This window comes from Candida albicans, chromosome 7 (genome assembly GCF_000182965.3).
Source record: "Candida albicans SC5314 chromosome 7, complete sequence".
Classification (NCBI taxonomy): domain Eukaryota; kingdom Fungi; phylum Ascomycota; class Pichiomycetes; order Serinales; family Debaryomycetaceae; genus Candida; species Candida albicans.
Window position 1 is genome coordinate 164,305 of NC_032095.1, and position 18,795 is coordinate 183,099.

The following is an 18,795-nucleotide window of genomic DNA, read 5'->3' on the forward strand; positions in this document are numbered from 1 at the left end:
GCGTAAACTAACAATAAGTAAGAATCTGTTGAAGCTTTCTTCTTAAATTAATGAAAGATTTCAAGTTTAATAATAATTAAAATTCTTTTTCTATCTGTTGAAATAGTTTTTTAAATATATATATATATATATATATTAATATTAATTAAACCTTGTACTCTTCTCTCTTCTGTCTCTAAATGAGGTGTATCTCTTCTTGATTCCTATTGGGAGGGGTTTGAAGGGAAAGGTTTTGTAATAAACTCTCTCTATATATATGTGGTAGATGTATAAATGGATAGAAATATATCGATGTTGGTTGTCAGTGGTTATTAAGTAGAAGAAAGAGATTTTGTTGATGTTTTATTGTTGCAGAAGAGAATTTCATTTTTGGTTTTCTTTCTTTCTTTCTTTCTTTCTTTCTTGTGAGAGAGAAATTAAAACGCAACACGCGGAGATTTAATTTTTATTTAAGCCCCATAGTAATTCTTATCTTTGTATTTATCTTTTTATCTTTTTATCTATCTATAACCACCATCATTCATCCACATTATCCACATTATTACTTAATCTCACACTCCTCTATTAACCATTTGATGTGTATGTGTATCTACAGTTTATACAGTTTATTTTTAGTAAGCTTTCAATTATAAAACACACAAACAATACTACTCTATACACATACACCTAAAAGTTTTCAACTTTTTCAATAAACTTCCCCAATTGATAACTAAACAACAGAATATATAACATTTAATCATTACTGTGGTTATCTTATGCAAGTTTTATAACAATTCGTATTTCTTTTGTGTGATTAAAATATATATGCATAAGCATTAAGCATTAAGCATTAAGCATAAGAATATAGAAAGAGTTGTCAACGTGATCCTCTCTTCCTTTCTTTTCTTCACCCCTTATCTCTTCTCTCAAGTACTCACTTTAATTTATACTACATTCTCATATTGTTAAAACCTCTTCTCTTGGTTTACTCAGATGAGCTATTGATCAATGTTTTTCCTACACATGTATCATTTGTAAATATTAATATTCTTGTTCCTTCAGGGAACTCCTTTAAATCTAACAAGAGTAAAGAAGTGATTGATAGTGTTCTTACCATGAGACTCTAATCTCCACCACCTGCATATAGACTGATAGTGTAACACCAAGAAATCATTGAAGCAAAAACTTTCACCACACTTTATTTTTAAACCACCATCTTAACCGCCTCCTTCCTCCTCCTTTCTTCTTTCTTTTTCAACAATTCTACAATTTTACAACCACTACTACTTGTTTTATCTTTATAATTTTATTATGAGAGTTTAAGTTTTATTTTATACGTGAAGGACGCAAACTGATACTTTTTGTACATTGATATAATGAGTGATAATGAAATTAAATCATCTTCAATGCATCATCACCGTCATCATCATCATCATCAACTGCAATTGCAAGAGGAACAACTCTTAACCAATGAAGACAACTCCTATTCTCAAAACCAAAATAAAGATAGCAGTGATAGTTGCTTAACTGCTCCACTTATAACTGATATAAACACCACTAATAATGGCATACAACTTAATCAAGAACAACCATTAGTACCATATGATTCATCAAATGAAGAAACCCCGTTATTATTAAATAATTCAATATCCACTATCACCACCACCACTACCACCACTAAGTCATCACAATCAACATGCTTCACTTGGTATTATATTATAATAATAATAACATCTATAATATTGATTGGATTATTATGGGGTGGTATTATTTATAATATTGTTCATAACATTGAATCATCAATTAACGATTCCATTCAATTTAATCTTGATCAAGTATCGATTCAACTGATAACTTCTCAAGGTATCAATATTCATATATTAGGTTCAATTGATATTAATTATAATGATATTATTAATCTGATTCAACGGAATTCAATTAAATTGATTACTGGGATATTTGGTAGTTTAACAATTATAAATTTACAACCCATTGAAATTTATAGTAAATTTATTGATTTAGAAGAAAATGACAACCTGTCGTTTATTCATTTGGTGGATTCTTATATTCCTTCAATACAACCAATTGATATTAAAATTGGGAATTTACAAACTACTGATATTGATATTATATCATCTTGTAAATTTATTAATAATGAAAATTTTATGAAATTTTTAAATGATTATTATAAATTACAAAATGATGATGATGATGATGAGGAGGATGATAAAATTAATTTGAAAATTAAAGGATTAGTTAAACAAGTCAAAATTAAATTATGGTGGATGATTCTGTATGATGTGGAAAATATTGAATTTTATAAAGATGTAACAATTTATAAACATGATATTATACCTACAGTTAATATTGATAAATTTAATCTTTATTCAACAATTGATAATAAAGGTAATGATATTATTAATATTAAAATTAATGCTTTAATTGAAATACCAAAATTTATTTTATCATCAATTCCAAATTTAAAATTTAAATTTGGCTTTATTAATTGGAATTTATTTTTCAATGATTGTGATGGGATAGATAAATTAATTAAAGTGGGATATTGGCAAAGTTGTCCATTTCAAATAGTACACCAAGAAGGAGAAAACCTATATCAACCTATTTTATTGACAGTCATAGGGAATATATCATCTATACCTGATGAATTAATGAATGAATGTCCTAATAATAATGATGGTAAAAGTCCATTAAATAAAATATTACAAAAATATTTAGATAATGAACCCATTGAATTTTATCTACAATTGTTAAGTAGTTTAGATGAAAACGATAATGGGATACCTGATTGGTTATTTAAATTTTTACATGATACACCAATTAAATTAACTATAACATTACCGAAAATGAATATAGATCAATTTGATTTTCATGAAAATCTTGAAATTATAAATCATTCATCTGAAGTTTCGATAATGAATAATGATCAATTTTTAGTTAGTCATTGGAATTCTAATATTTCAACATTAATTACAACAATAAAACCATTCAAACTGGTAGATTTGGATATAAATAAATTTAAATTTGATTTTGAAATATCGTCTATTGATAATAATGTTTTAGTTAAAGTCAATTCTAATGATGAATATATTTATATAACTATGATTAATGATAATCAAGAATTGATTAATATGGTTATGAATTTACCAAATTTGAATATTTCAATAATTGATGCCCACCAAATGGGCAATATTATCAATAAACTACTCAATAGGGATTATACGGATAACGATGGAGAAAAAGAACCGGACTTGTTTATTGAAGGTAATGTATATGACGTATATGGGAATTTACCAATATGGAAAAACAACAACAACAACAACAAGCAAAGGAAGTTGATTGATCATTTATCTATACCATTGATGAAATTACCAAAATTATCAACTATGGAAAGTTTTCCAGCTTATACTTTGGATACGTTATCAAATTTAACTATTACAATAACAAACCTTTATTTAATTGAATCAACTATTCGAAAACTTGAATTATCAATTGATTTAACTATTTATAATCCAACCAATTTCAACATTAATTTAGATTCATCAATATTAATAGATTCAATAATTTGGCAAATTTTTAAAAATGATTCATTAATTAGTTCAATAAAAGTATCAATACCGGACACTAAAGGTGGAAATGGAAATGGAAATGAAAATGGAAATGGAAATTTATTCATCCCTATTCAAGATTATTTCAATACAACTATGAAGATAAATATTTACTCATTAAATTATCGAGATAAATCAATATTAGAAAATTCAATAAGTTCATTCATATCAAATGATAATTTATCCAATATCACCGTAGCACCAGTCATTCCCATTATCCATTCTAATCCATTGATGGAATTATTATTACCAATTGAATTAACTAATATAACAATAAATTCACAAATCTTAACAAATGGTATAATAAATTTCCCAGAAAAATTGATTCAAAATATTCAAATTCATTTATTAACTTCACAAATCCAATTTGAAATTTATAACCCAATAATTAATTCTTCAATTATATTGTATATTTATACTGGGTTAGCTAAAACCAATACCACCACAGATGGAAGTGGAGATGGTGATGGGGATGGTGACGGTGATGTTATTGAATTGGGTCATTTATTACATCAAGAACGATTAATTATTCCATTTTCACAAAATGGACAAAATGGGATTTATAAATCACCGAAATTACCAATTAAAATAAACCCAATGGGTATGGAAATCTTGAAGAAAATTTTATATGAAAAACCTGATCCTGATGGAAAACATTCTGTGAAAAATGTGGAAATAAATACTGTATTTAATGTTAAAATTGATCAATTTGATGTTGAATTATATTATAATGGTAATATTGATGTGAAATTGGCCATGTAAGAAAGAAAAAAAAAAGCCCCAACAGGATATTTGATATATAGATAGGTATGTGGTGGTTTGTTAACACACCCAATAATTGATTGACTCATGGGGGGGGGGGGAGGAACTATATATTAATTATTTGATATTTAGGGATATTGTAGTTACTTTGATATTGTCAAGATAGTGTATGTATGTCATGGAATCTTGTAAAAAACTACTAAATCTGTTGTTTGCTGCAACAAATTGAACAACAAATAGACTCAACGGTAATTGTAAGGTTTACTATTTATCTACATTGATAATAATTGATTACAAAATATAAATATAAATATAAATATCTGTGTAAATGTGTATTAAATCTATAACATAAATCAGGTTCAAATTTCTTAACATTATCGAACCTAATTAATTCCTAATAAATTAAATGAAACGTAATTGAATCAAATATAGTTAAGTTAAGTTAAGTTAGTAGAAATAAATGTTTTACCATTTATAAATGTATTTAAGTTATTTAACACTCAAATGGTATTATAAAAGGAAATTGGTCCAATCAATCAATGAGGAAGAAAACTTATTAAGCATTCCCAATGGACCATTAATATCATCTTCAATGACACAACAAGGTTCCTTGAATCAAATACAGAATGAAGTATATAGAAATTCTCGATAAATCATAAAAGATGAATAAACTCCTGTCCAAAAAAGAAAAAAAAAAAATCTTTTTCCAAAAAATAAAAGCAAAAGAAGAAGAAGAAGAAGAAGAAGGAAATTATCAACCCTATTTATATGATTCCCTTGACGATCCTGCATATTTCGTCATAATTTCACACATTCTTAAATGTACAGAAGAATTTGGTTGCAAAGTTATTCAACTCAATTCAATTCAATTCAATTCAATTCAATTCACTCTATATAAACTTTACACTTTTCTCTACATTTTTTTATATTTGTCATTTTAGATATTACATCTTTCCATCCAATTAATCGATTCTCTTTCTATATATCAAAACACGACACAGTCAAGTGCTAAAAAGGATATAAGTAGGAACTTCACCCTTCTTTTTGTTGTTGTTGTTGTTGTTTTGGGTTTGTTTCAGTGTGTGGGTAGAAAAATGTGTGAAAATGTGAAAATGAGTCGATAGTGTGCGAAGTCGTGTGTGTGTCCCCCACCTGTATGTTTGTTTTTATATTTAACAATAAACTACTTGTTATAATATATTATATATAATTGTAGTTTATTAAGATTATGGTTATAAAGATTATAAATCTATTTAAGTTGAATCTTACATAGAAAGATCTTTTGATAGTCTATAGTTGTTTAGTTTATTCTCTAGAATCAAGCAGTAATAAAAATTTTAGTTCTAGAATGATCTTGTCGTAGTAGTTTATACATTGGTGTGTTAATCAATATAATATCAATACACACAGAGACTAACTAAAGGAAATAAATAAAGAGGAATGAAGGTGCTTATTGTTAGGTGAACACTTTCACACACACACACACACACACACAATTAACTCTGATTATCACCTTGTTTTTATCTACAAATCAATATCAACAAGTGTTAATTAATAATAATGTTCGTATACATATATATATTAAAAAATTAGATTGTAAACCATTAAAAGAAAGGGGGGTTGTGCCAATTTCTATTGAATTGGAATCTTGCTAATGTTAGAACTTCTGTTAGTAATATACTTTACAATTTAGAATTGCAAGTATAATAAATAGTATATCAAGAGGAGAAAGCTATTATGATGAAGTTTAATTAGTGCATTTTAAATGATATCTGATTAAACTGAAGCACTTCACTTATCATAATAATAACAAGGAAATAAAACCAATATTGCAAATAAATTTTTGATGCTATTCCTTCATTCTCTCTCTTGGATAACGTTATTATTCCCTTATGTTCCATAGGGTACGTATCGGATCCGTAACCACAAAACCTAATTGAAAAAGTTACCATCCTACGCGACTTCGAATTCAAAGTTACAACGACAATTGATAGAAAAAAAGAAGAATTTGATGGATGGATATTTACTTCTATATATATATATATATATAAGCATTAAAATACACACATATATTCTTTTTGCAGTATTGACGAACTGACATTCAGGTGGTGTTGCTTTGTATTCGATTCTAGATTTTTTGAAATTTTTTTTTTTTCTCCGGAATAGAGAGGGGGGCGGAATTCATCCAGAATCATAAACATTGGAAGATACTAAAAATAGATCGAGATTTCCTAAAACAGCAAGTACGGGTCGTGTACAGTGATAATAATTCCTAACCGGGCAAGAAAAAGAAGAAACAAGCACAACCAAAGGCGGAAGAGAAAAAAAAGAATCTGCCTGTCATAAGTTTTTAGACAGAGAAAATAATAGATGGACATAATTATTTGTGCAAAACATTACTGTTTTGCCACAATTAATTGGTGATAAATATTTGACCAGATTTTCAAATCTATGACAAAATTATTTGTCAAGCGATACACTACAAGCTTTCTTTTTTCTTCTCGAGTAATAAACAATGAAGAAGAAACGAAATAGGAGACGGGACCATTACTACCAGCACCACTACCACTATTACTCACTCGCCATCAATCAACAACAAACAATAATGCCAGTTTCTGTTGGTTGGGGTTCTAAAATGGGTCGACTTTTTTTGGGTTTTTTTTCTTTTTTTTACTCTCGCAAGTGCTGTGTTGTTTATTATTAGATTTCATAGTCTCTCACTCTTTCTCTCCTAAGAAAAAAGAAAAAAGGAAAACATTACACTAAATTAATTTCACTCCAGCCAACAACATCAACAACAAGTGAGATCCTCATTCACTCACTCAATCTTTTTTTTCTTTGCTTACTGAATCTCTTTCACTAAAAAATTTAACCCTTTTTCTTTCTTTATATATTCTTTTCACTTTCTTTTTATTTAAATAACAACAATCACTTTTAAAAGTTATTTCCATTTCATACCCCCCCCCCCCCCCTTCTTCTTCCATTTAGTTTCACTTCTAGTCTATCGTTACTACTACTACCATTATCACATATCACATATCCTTAACCATGGCTTCATTTTTAAAGATTTCTACTTTGATTGCAATTGTTTCTACTTTACAAACCACTTTAGCTGCTCCACCAGCTTGTTTATTAGCTTGTGTTGCTAAAGTTGAAAAAGGTTCTAAATGTTCAGGTTTAAATGATTTAAGTTGTATTTGTACTACTAAGAATTCTGACGTTGAAAAATGTTTGAAAGAGATTTGTCCAAATGGTGATGCTGATACTGCCATTTCTGCTTTTAAGAGTTCTTGTTCTGGTTATAGTTCTCAATCTTCATCATCTGAATCTGAATCTGAATCGGCTTCAAGTGAAGAATCTTCTGCTTCCGCTTCTGCTTCTGCTTCTTCATCTGCTGGTAAATCTTCAAATGTTGAAGCTTCTACTACTAAAGAATCTAGTTCAGCCAAGGCTTCTTCTTCCGCTGCCGGCTCATCTGAAGCTGTTTCTTCTGCTACTGAAACTGCTTCTACTGAAGAATCATCTTCTGCTGCTGCTTCTGCTTCTGCTTCTGCTTCTGCCACTAAAGAATCTTCTTCTGAAGCTGCTAGTTCCACTTCATCTACCTTAAAAGAATCTAAAACTTCTACTACTGCTGCTGCTTCATCTTCTGAATCTACTACTGCAACTGGTGTTTTGACTCAATCTGAAGGTTCTGCTGCTAAGGTTGGTCTTGGTGCTTTAGTTGGTTTAGTTGGTGCTGTTTTATTGTAAGCTAAACTTCTGCCCCCTTCGCAATTATTATTTCATAATTTAAGATATATTTGACATTTGACGTTTATTTTAGTTTTTTTTTATTAATTCATTATTCATTACTGGTTATGTTTTCTTTGATAAAATGTTTTATTTGAAATTATGATTATTTTTTTCAATAAACAAGAATTATAAATATACAGAGGAAACATATAAAAACAAAAAGAGTATTTTCATTCCGTTTTTAGTTTCATTTTTCCATCCAATTTTTTTTTTTTTTTCATTTGATTATTTAAAATATATATATATATATATATATTAATGTTTTTTAGAAAAAAGTTATTATACCTTGAACATTATTGATTTTGTTAATTTTTGTTTTTTACTGAATGTATACACTTCATTCATTCATTATTGACCTACTGTAGAGTTTTATTTTAGTATATTTGATGGCAACTCTCATTTATTAACTGGCATTACCTTTACGCCAGTTTGAACAACAACCAATATCCAAATTTAGTACTACACTTGTATTGTGATCTTTGAAATTCAGAGTTGTAAGTGTGAAACGGCATCGAATTTTACAACTATGATGTAGTGTAAAACTGTCCTTCTATGTAAGGAGATCTCAAATAATTGCAACCAAATTGTGTTCCTACTTGATTAGGAATAAAACATAAGAGGACATGAATAAAACTATAATCTGACAAACGCCAATGTCATAGTTTCACAGAGTCAAAATTTCAGAGTATTCTAATTTTATTAGGATACATGTTGTTAAAGATTGGTATATGAGCTAAATTATAATGTTCCCTACCTTGCCAAATAAAAGCAAATAATCAAAACATGATTTAAATTCCAATTTGAATCCGTTTGGAAATATAAACACCGATACTTTTTGTAAATCTAAAAATTCCTATTCCTGTCATTAAAGTTATTTTATTACTTCTTGGTGTAAAAAAAAAACAATAAAATAGAGATGGGTTTGTCCTTTAGCAATCGTAACATATGAAATAAAAACCGGTGTGCCGGATACTTAAAATTCCATCGGGATGCCGGTATTTTTTGTCTAACAAATTTTCAGGTTTATTTTTTTTTTTTTTTCTCGGTCCTCAAATTCGTCTAAGTTGCTAAATAGCGGGGGAAGAGGCGAGAGGGAGGGCAAAGTGTAAACTACACAATAACAACAACAGTATAGATTTTTGTGAATAACTTGATTTTGTTGATGTAAAATGACTCTTGCTAATGTAATAAGATTGATATAACTATTGATCACAGGAAGGGCCGGTAAAATATAACCAGAACTAGGAGTAGAAGAATTAACAATAACAAGGAAAAAAAAAAAAAAAAACATCCACCCACCCATTCAAAGAAACCGAGAAAGTTAAACAAGGTGACCTAGAGATAACGAGATAACAAAAGACACTCCTAGTGCATGATCCTGTTTCACTATAATTTCCCCCAACTTTAAGTGGGTAGGCTATATATATTTGACTCTGATATATTTGTATGTTTTTGCCATGTGAAACTAACCGGGGTTCCTAATAACAACACTTAAGATTGCTGTGTGAGTAAAACAATACACAAATTGATAAACTTATTTTAGTAAATCGGATTATCCATCGGAATATAACATTTATCAGATTTACACAATACAATTTTGACATGTTAATTGTTTGTGTTGTTAAGATTGATTTCTTTATTTCCTACTTTAAATTCATTTTACTTTCTTCTTTAATAATAACAAAATAATCCTTCTCACCCACCCACCCACGTATATATATATAGCTGGTGTTTTTCCCTCCCCCCCCCCCTCCTGTTTAATTCTTACAAATATATATATACTACTATTAATTATTTACATATTTAACACAACCTTTCAATAATGCCAACAAATAGTTATAAAATTAATCCTAAAGCTACTAAATCTATTCATTACACATTATATTATGGTACATTTATTCATACCCCTGATTTAACCACTTTAGAAATCAATTTCAATACATTAGTGGGAGTTAATGAACAAGGTACAATTGATTTTATTCATAAAGATTATGATGCATCGCTTTATAATAATAAATCTCCTATACAATTCTTTATTGATCAAAGAGAACACCCCCACAGTCAACCACATCAGGAAAATCATGGCCAACAACGATATCAACATTTTGAATTTGTTGATTATTCCCATGATTTAACGAAATTTTTTATACCAGGATTTATTGATACACATATTCATGCATCACAATATCCTAATATTGGTATTGGATTAGGTACTCCATTATTAGATTGGTTAAAAAAATATACTTTCCCCTTGGAAAATCATTTTTGTCAATCTGGACAGGAGCAACAGCAAGAACAAGAACAAGAAACAAAGTTACAATTTGCTAATGAAATTTATAATCAAGTTATACAAAGAACTTTAGAAAATGGTACTACATGTGCATCATACTTTACTACTATTGATCCGGAAACAACAAATTTATTTGCCGAATTATTATTAATTAATGGACAACGAGGATTTGTTGGTAAAGTATGTATGGATCATAATGAACCATATCAAGAATATCAAGAATCAATTGAAGATTGTGAAAAATCCATGCACAAAATAATCAATCATATTGAAAAACTTAATACCAATACCAATACCAATAAAAATTTAGTGACACCTATAATCACACCAAGATTTGCCCCTGTATGTTCTGATAAAATATTAAAATTTTTAGGTGAATTAAGTCATGAAAAAAATTTACCAATTCAAACTCATATTAGTGAAAATAAACAAGAAATTGAATTAGTTGATAAATTATTTCCCGATTGTGAAAATTATGCTTCAGTTTATAATAAATTTAATTTATTAACTAATAAAACCATTTTAGCTCATGCTATTCATTTAACCCCTAAAGAATGTCAATTAATTAAATTGAAAAATTGTTCAATTAGTCATTGTCCAACTTCAAATACTTTTTTATCAAGTGGTGAAGCTCCAATTTATAAATATTTATATCATGATAATATTAATGTTTCTTTAGGAACTGATGTTAGTGGTGGATTTGATTATTCAATTTTACAAATCATTAAACATGCAATTTTAGTTAGTCATCATTTAAACATGCACAAATCAAATACAACCACAAACACAACCACCAAAAATGATGTTGATGAAAGGTTATCTATTAAAGATGGGATATATATGGCTACAATGGGTGGAGCAAAAGCTGTTGGATTACAAGATATTATTGGTTCATTTGAAATTGGTAAACAATTTGATGTTCAATTAATTGATTTACTGACAAGACAAATCAATTATCATTATCACAGCCACAATCACAACCACAATCACAATCACAATCACAATTATAATTATAATTATACCATCCCTACTATTTCTGATAATTCATCAAGAATTGATATTTTCAATTGGCAATACCCTGTTAATAAAGATTTAGATAAAATGAAGGATTTATTAGGAAAATGGATATTTAATGGTGATGATAGAAATTGTATAAAAGTTTGGTGTAACGGAAGATTGGTGATTAATAAAGAAAAATATAATCATCGTGATGATCGATGGGTGATTACTAATAGTAACGGCCACAATAGTGATCGCTTCACTACAAACACAAACACAACCACAACCACAAACACAACCACGGCTACCAACACAGCTACAACCACACAAATGAATGGGAATCAAGATAATTGGGAATATGTATAAGGCATATATATATATATTAGAAATATATTTATATAATAATAGAAGAAATTTGAAATTACAATAGATTTTAGATGTGAAGTTTTTTTTTTTTTTTTTTTCGCAGCCATATTGCTTTCCTTTCTCTCACAACTTTACAAATTATTTCTCAAAGAGCTCGAGGCAATCATTAAATACAAAACACTTTCAAATTTTAAAATTAATCATTGTACTATACTATACTATTACTATACTATACTATACTATACTATACTATACTATACTATACTATACTATATATATTTTATAAATTTATTTTGTAATTTAAATGCATATACATATATATATATATATATATAAATATCCAAAAAAAAAGACAATAATAATAAAAAAAAACCTTATAATTTGAACAATTTCTACATAAAAAAATTCCCCTAAAACAATATGTAACCCTTTTCTGTATCTTAATGATTGATTGAATCAACTAATGATTTTAAAACAAATGATTCTCCTGAATGATTATTATTAAATATATCTTCGACTTCTTCTTCTTCTTCTTGTTCGTCTCTATCCCCATCCTCGTTTTCATTCTTATCCCTATCGTTTACATTTTCATTTTCATCATTCTCTTTCACATTATCATCATTATTTTCATTATTAGTACGTCTTTGTGAAAAGATTGGTATTGATGGAGATAATAACATCATTGATTCTTCTTGTAAATACGATGTAGTAGTAGACCCTAAATTTTGTTGAGGATTCAATTGTTGTTGTTGATGTTGATGATCAGGAAATTGAAATTTCAATGAACCACCACCAAACCTGCCAAATGATTGTGGTTGCTGTTGTTGTTGTTGTTGAATGGTCCCGCTCCTTGAATCTGAATATCGTCTAGGAATAAATTCCTGCGGTTGTTGGGGTACTTGTTGTTGTTGTGATTGTTGATTATTATGAAATGAAATTAATGAAGGAGGATAATAATTACAACTATTAGATCTATTTTGCAGTTGTTGTTGTTGTTGACAAGTTGAGGATGTAGATGATGATGGCATTTGAAAACTTAATCTTCTGTCTATTCTATTACTAGTATATTGCTGTTGTTGTTGTTGTTGTTGTTGTTGTTGTTGCGGTGGTTGCACCGGTTGTTGCATAAGTGGATTAATAAAATTTCCTGATCGAGCTATCCCTTGTTGTTGTTGTATTTGTTGTGAAGGTGCTAATGGTGGACTATTTGAATTTCTTCTTGACGATGGTGATGACAAAGATGTTAAGGTTGTCGTTGTGGTGGTAGTTGTAGTTGTTGGACCCATTGCATTTGATGATGTGATTTGATAAGGTAATCCAATAACGGCACACATCCAAATTCTTGTTTTATAAATTCTAAACAATTCTCTTACTAAATCTCGAAAATCAATTCTTCTTGAAGTCGAATAATAAAAAATCAATTTTTTCCGATCAAATTGATATTCAGCATCAATTAATTTCATTTGTAATAAATCTTGAGTTGCTGGTGATGTTGGACCACCCAACAAAGATCCACTAGTGGCATTAGCAATTTTAGCAAGACATAATCGACATGCCTTTTCTTCATCTTGTTTTTTATTCAAAATTTGTATGATTTCATTGGGTTGAGCTAATGATATGATGGATTTGGGGAAATGTAATGTTGGTGGTGGTTGTGGAGGTGGTGGTATAGAGCCACTACCAGAGTTACCACCAGTGGTATTTGATGAAAATGACATCTGTTGTGTGCCTTGATGACTACTACGACTTTGTTGTTGTTGTTGTTGTTGCTGTTGTTGGTCAGATAAACTCTTAACGGAAATATCATCTAAAATATTATCAACGTGTTCTTTCAATGCTGCTTGTTGTTCTTGAAATTGTAACAATTTCAATAATCTAGCTTCATCAATAGATATATTCATCTTGAAAACTTTCCCCAAATCTCGACCACGATCAGCTTCTACAATAACCAAATCTCCAACTTTTAAATTCATCAAATCATTATTAGATTGTTGTGAAATAGGAGTAGTACTACTACTACTATTGGTGTTGTTGGTTGTTGGTAAATAAAAAACATCAATTCTTCCAGCTTTAAATCCAACTAAAATTAATTGATAATTCCGTAATGAATTTTCTATGGGGAATTTTGGCAATTGATAAGCATCACTTAAAAATTTCTCTTCATTGAAAAATCGTTCATTCAACAATTTCATCGTCACTTTAACTCGTTCATGACAATCATTTTCAAAATAATCATCAACCATTTGTAAGGTGGTTTTATCGGAAATCATTGTTGTCATGGTGTTACTGCTAGCAGTAGATGTTGTTGTTGTATCAGAAAATGAATCTCGTTTTGCATAGGTATCAAATATTTGTGTAGGGGAAATATCTGATGTTGATTGTAATAATGGCTGTTGTTGTGATGATGGTGGTTGTGTTGATTGTGCTGGTTGAACTTGTTGTTGTTGTGGTGCTGCTGCTGCTGTTGCTGCCGGGGGTGGAGATGATGTAAATACAGAAGAAATCAGGGATGATCTATTATGACCAAATGAAGACGAAGTACTTATATAATTATCTGGTGCTGATAATGGAGGTGCGCCAAATATATTACTAGATTGTTGTTGAGACACTGTTTGAGGTTGTTGTGTAGAAAACAAATTTGAAGATGACCACATATTGTTACCTCCTATTGATGTGGATATTCCTGAAGTGTTACCACCAAGTGAAGAAGAAGTAGGATTAGTTGACCAAATATTACTGGAATCAATCAGAGAATTTCTTCTATTACTAAATTGATATTGTTGTGGCAGTATTTGGGAATATTGTTGTTGTTGTTGTTGCGGTGGTGGTGGTGGTTGCTGTTGCAGATTAAATGGGGAATTCCATATTGGTGAAGTATTCATAGTAGTTGCTGTTGTCAAACTAGAAGGTGCACCATTTAAATTACCAATAGATTGTTGAAATGGAAGTGTAGGTGAAACTCGTGTGTTTAAATTCTGCATAAATGGATATTGCAGAGATTGTTGTTGTTGTTGTAAGTGTATATCTTGTTGCGATGATGGCGGTGGTGGTTGTCTTTGAGATTGTTGATTGTTACCACCTTCTTGAGAACATTGACGATAAAAATGAGAGTTATGACCATTATTACCATGATCAGTAGTATTGTTGTTTGAGCTACTGTTATCTTTAGTAGTGTTATAATTGTCAAATGTCATCATTTTGAACGTAATAATATGGGAACCTGTTATTATATATGGCTGTTGTTTTAAATCAATTTAATGCACAAACTAAATTGAAAATTCGCTAATCAAATCTGATATTGTTATGGAGTGGATTATTATTGATTCTGTTCTTTTTCTTTTTGCAATTTCAAAATTTTCCTGATTCTATGAAATGGGTAACTTTTTCCAAACTATTGATTCGCTGCTAGTCTATATTTGATGTCCCAGCAATAATAATATATATATGTTGTATGCTGGAAAACTTTTATAAAAGTTGCTTTTGAAAAAAATCAAATTCCAAAAAAAAGTAAATTTAGCCGTAAATTATGCAAAAAGATATGTTCCAAAAAAAAAAAACCAAAAAAAAATATGGATCTTGAAAAGTTGACAATATTTATACAAGTTGTAAAAAAAAATCTCTGATATTTTCTTCAAAATTGTTATTCCTTTTTATATATGTTTGATCTGATATTCTCTTGCAAAATAGGAAATCTAGTAAAAGTCAAAATAAACTAATTGGAGTAACTGAATCTGAAAGGGGAAAGTATTAAATCAAAATCTTAAATTATTTTACCAAAACAATAAGACTTTGTAGCAGTAGTAGTAGCAGTAAGTCTTGGTTTCTAAAATTCCCAATCAAAATAAATTATCTAATATAAATCAACTCAATCTTTTTGAAAATTAAAAGGTGGAGTAAAATAATACTAACAATGTATTATATAACGAAACCAAATCTTAATAATTCAATTATTAACTCAACTTAAGGTAAGAACAAGTAAAAAATAAATTGAAAAACAAAATAAAAAAAGGTTAATTCTTATTTATATCTTTATTTGGTAGTAGGAGGTGAGGTGGGGTGGGGGCAATAATGTTCCTGGTGATACTTAAAAACAAAGATAATAACAATTTCCTCTCTATTTCATAAATTAACTTGACTTCAAGTGTACCTTTTTTATTAGGTTGGTTAATCTTTCAAGGAATGTTGAAGAGTGATCCTTGTCTAATCTGGTATAAACAAATTGATGTGGGGGATTTTCTCTTGCTATTCCAATTTCTTGTAGTTGTTTCTAATCTAAATCTCTTCGCTTTTGTAGTTGAAATCTTGGATCTATAATTTAAGTCTTTTCTTAATTGATATGTAAAGACTGAAACTTGTCTTAAATGGATCTTGTGGTGTGTTTTGATGGCAAAAAAAATCCCAAACTAAAAAACAAGTCCAACCAAAGAACGAAAAGGGGATTGAATGGATCCTGTTGAACTTAGGGTTAGTTGAAAAATAAGGACTAATGTGATATATGAAACTTTCCAGTCTTGTTTATATATATATATAATTGTATTATCTATCTTGTCTTTCTATCTGTCTGTCCTGAAGGAGGAGGGGAAATTATAATTCAAATTCCAAATAACAATAATAACTTCTTTTAATGTTTAAAAGATAGATACAACTCTTTTGAAAGGAAAAAGTGGGAAGACTAAGTAAAGTATAAAAGTATAATTATATGAAAAATAAACCCAAATTTAAAAGTGGTGAAACAAATGTGTGTATGTTTATATGTCGGATTGTTAGTTTAGCTAGTTGTGATGGTTTCCAAACAGAATATAAATACAGAACAAAGGAACGAAAACTGAAAAAAAAACAAAAACCAGTAAATGGGAAACCAGGATTTGAATCAATTTTATTATTTGATTTTATAAGAACTGGAAATAGTAGTAGTAGTAGTAGTTCTTTTGATATAATTGATATATAAATAAATTGGAACAAATATTAAAAAGAATCTCCAACAAGTCTTCTACCTTTATAGATTTTAAAAAAAAATGGTGTGAGGATGGAGGATATTCAAAACCCACACACACAACACAATACAAGTGCAGTTTTTGCTTTCTGATCACAAAAACCAAAACCGAAAAATACTAAGACAACTAAAAACTTTTTTTTTGTGTCACAACTCCCAAAAAATGAATCTCGTTCTTTGTATAATGTATATGTATATGTGTGTATATGTGTATGTGTATGTGTGTATTTTAAAGGGATAACCGGACTAGGATTGGGGCTTTATTTATACTCCTAGTATTAATCTATTGTTATTAATATGAAACAGTGATGGAAGAATCTAATATATATTACAATAGATTCTATTATTCTTTTTCAAATATATTCAGATTTCTAAACTTTGTCTTCTAAGAAAAAATTTGAAAACAAATAAATAATAATCCAGATAAAAGAATTATTATTATTAAGGCAAGGATGGAAGGAGGCAATGATGATGATTTATTGACTTGTACTAGTTGTACAATTTGTAAATTTGTCAATCTCTCTTTCTGCAATGTAAATCAAAATGATCAAATGCACAAATGTTAAACTTCTAAACGATATTTAACTCAAAACTAAATTTGAAATTAGTTCGCCAAACAAGAGCAAAAACTAAAGCCAAAAAAATACTAAGTAAAAAGGGGACCACGAGACGGACTTTGATAAGTTTTCTTGTACTCTTGGTATATATTTCTTGGTGATTGTAGTTATCTTTTTGGTGTTTGTTAGGGAATAAAAACAATAGATATAATTAAATCAAATGTGATTTGGATTGGGGTCCACTGTTGACTTAATGAAATGTGAAAATGGATAAGGAATTCAAAAGCAAGAAACCAGGGGGAAAAAAAAGAGAGAAAAGTAAAGTATATATAACTATAATATGAGTTGTTTTCTGATTCTTTTTCCCCTCCATTTCATTTCTTACCCTGTCTTTATTAATGGCCTTATTTCTTACTTTACTACTTATTAAATCAAAGAGCCGTTTATTATACTGTTTCTTACTTCTGATGTATTTGTTGTTGTCAAATTGAACCCCCTCCCCTCTCTTAACAGTGCATCAATTATTATTATTTTGATTCTTGATGTCAATATATGTCGTATGTACATTCATGTAACCCTCTTCTTTAGTATATTGTTGTGTCTGTGCAAATAGGATTAAAAGTTCATTATGAAAGCAACCTTACTTACTAGAATTGGTAATTTTGCATACTTAACATCTGATTACATGGATCACAACTCACCACCACTACCAACAACACCACATTAGTGTCAAAACCCGAGTCGTTGTTGTTGCTATTACGATTAAGTGGTTGCAATACATTATCTTACATAAGCACAGGCAATTACAGGAGTGATTGAAAAAGATATACGTGTCTTTCCCTTCTTTTCCCCAGTTTTTGTCAAGATATTGTTGCGGTATTTTTACTATTGAATTCGAAACATGACAGTTTTTATCACATCGTAAATACCTACAAAAACAAAGTGTGTGGCTATCTTGAAAGTTTGAAGTTTTTCATTATCCAATCTTATATCCGCCCAAAAAAAAAAGGTGTCCCAATCGACACACACACAAGCACACCTGTCTAAGTTTATACATATATGTACATGAACTAACACATCCAACCAACCAACTAATTAACTAACCTCTCACTGTTAGTACTATCAGTGGACAAGAAGTAGCCAACCTGATTTTTCTATTTCCCCTCCACCTCACCTCATTTTTTCTGGATTGTCTCAGATTATTCATACTAACCCCTTTTTTTTATATGCAACTGCCTGCCCAAACGTATAACACACACACACTCAAGCACTTACATTCATATTGATACATTAACAAGAAAATGCTTGGTTTTCTAGCAATCAAGCAATCAAGCAACCAAGCAATCACGATGAGAAAATAGCAATCATGATAATTGAAATATTATTACAACCGTAACAAAAACAACGATAAACCAAACACCGATATGA

At 29.2% G+C, this 18,795-nt stretch overlaps 4 protein-coding genes across 4 annotated transcripts; 3 read left to right on the forward strand and 1 right to left on the reverse strand. All coding sequences in view use genetic code 12, as the record gives it.

Moving 5' to 3' along the window:
- Positions 1-1,355: 1,355 nt before the first annotated feature.
- Positions 1,356-4,367, forward strand: CAALFM_C700850WA (uncharacterized protein; the record flags this gene model as incomplete). The annotated part of the gene is made up of 1 exon (XM_715232.1): positions 1,356-4,367. The coding sequence occupies one exon, from the start codon at positions 1,356-1,358 to the stop codon at positions 4,365-4,367; it is 3,012 nt and encodes a 1,003-aa protein (XP_720325.1).
- A 3,048-nt stretch (positions 4,368-7,415) lies between these two features.
- Positions 7,416-8,120, forward strand: SSR1 (Ssr1p; the record flags this gene model as incomplete). Its single annotated transcript, XM_715231.1, has 1 exon — positions 7,416-8,120. One exon carries the CDS (start codon positions 7,416-7,418, stop codon positions 8,118-8,120), a length of 705 nt encoding a protein of 234 aa, XP_720324.1.
- Positions 8,121-9,984: 1,864 nt separating this feature from the next.
- On the forward strand, positions 9,985-11,817 carry CAALFM_C700870WA (guanine deaminase; the record flags this gene model as incomplete). Its single annotated transcript, XM_715230.1, has 1 exon — positions 9,985-11,817. One exon carries the CDS (start codon positions 9,985-9,987, stop codon positions 11,815-11,817), a length of 1,833 nt encoding a protein of 610 aa, XP_720323.1.
- A 440-nt stretch (positions 11,818-12,257) lies between these two features.
- CAALFM_C700880CA (uncharacterized protein) lies at positions 12,258-15,014 on the reverse strand (the record flags this gene model as incomplete). The annotated part of the gene is made up of 1 exon (XM_715228.2): positions 12,258-15,014. One exon carries the CDS (start codon positions 15,012-15,014, stop codon positions 12,258-12,260), a length of 2,757 nt encoding a protein of 918 aa, XP_720321.2.
- Between the last annotated feature and the right edge of the window lie 3,781 nt (positions 15,015-18,795).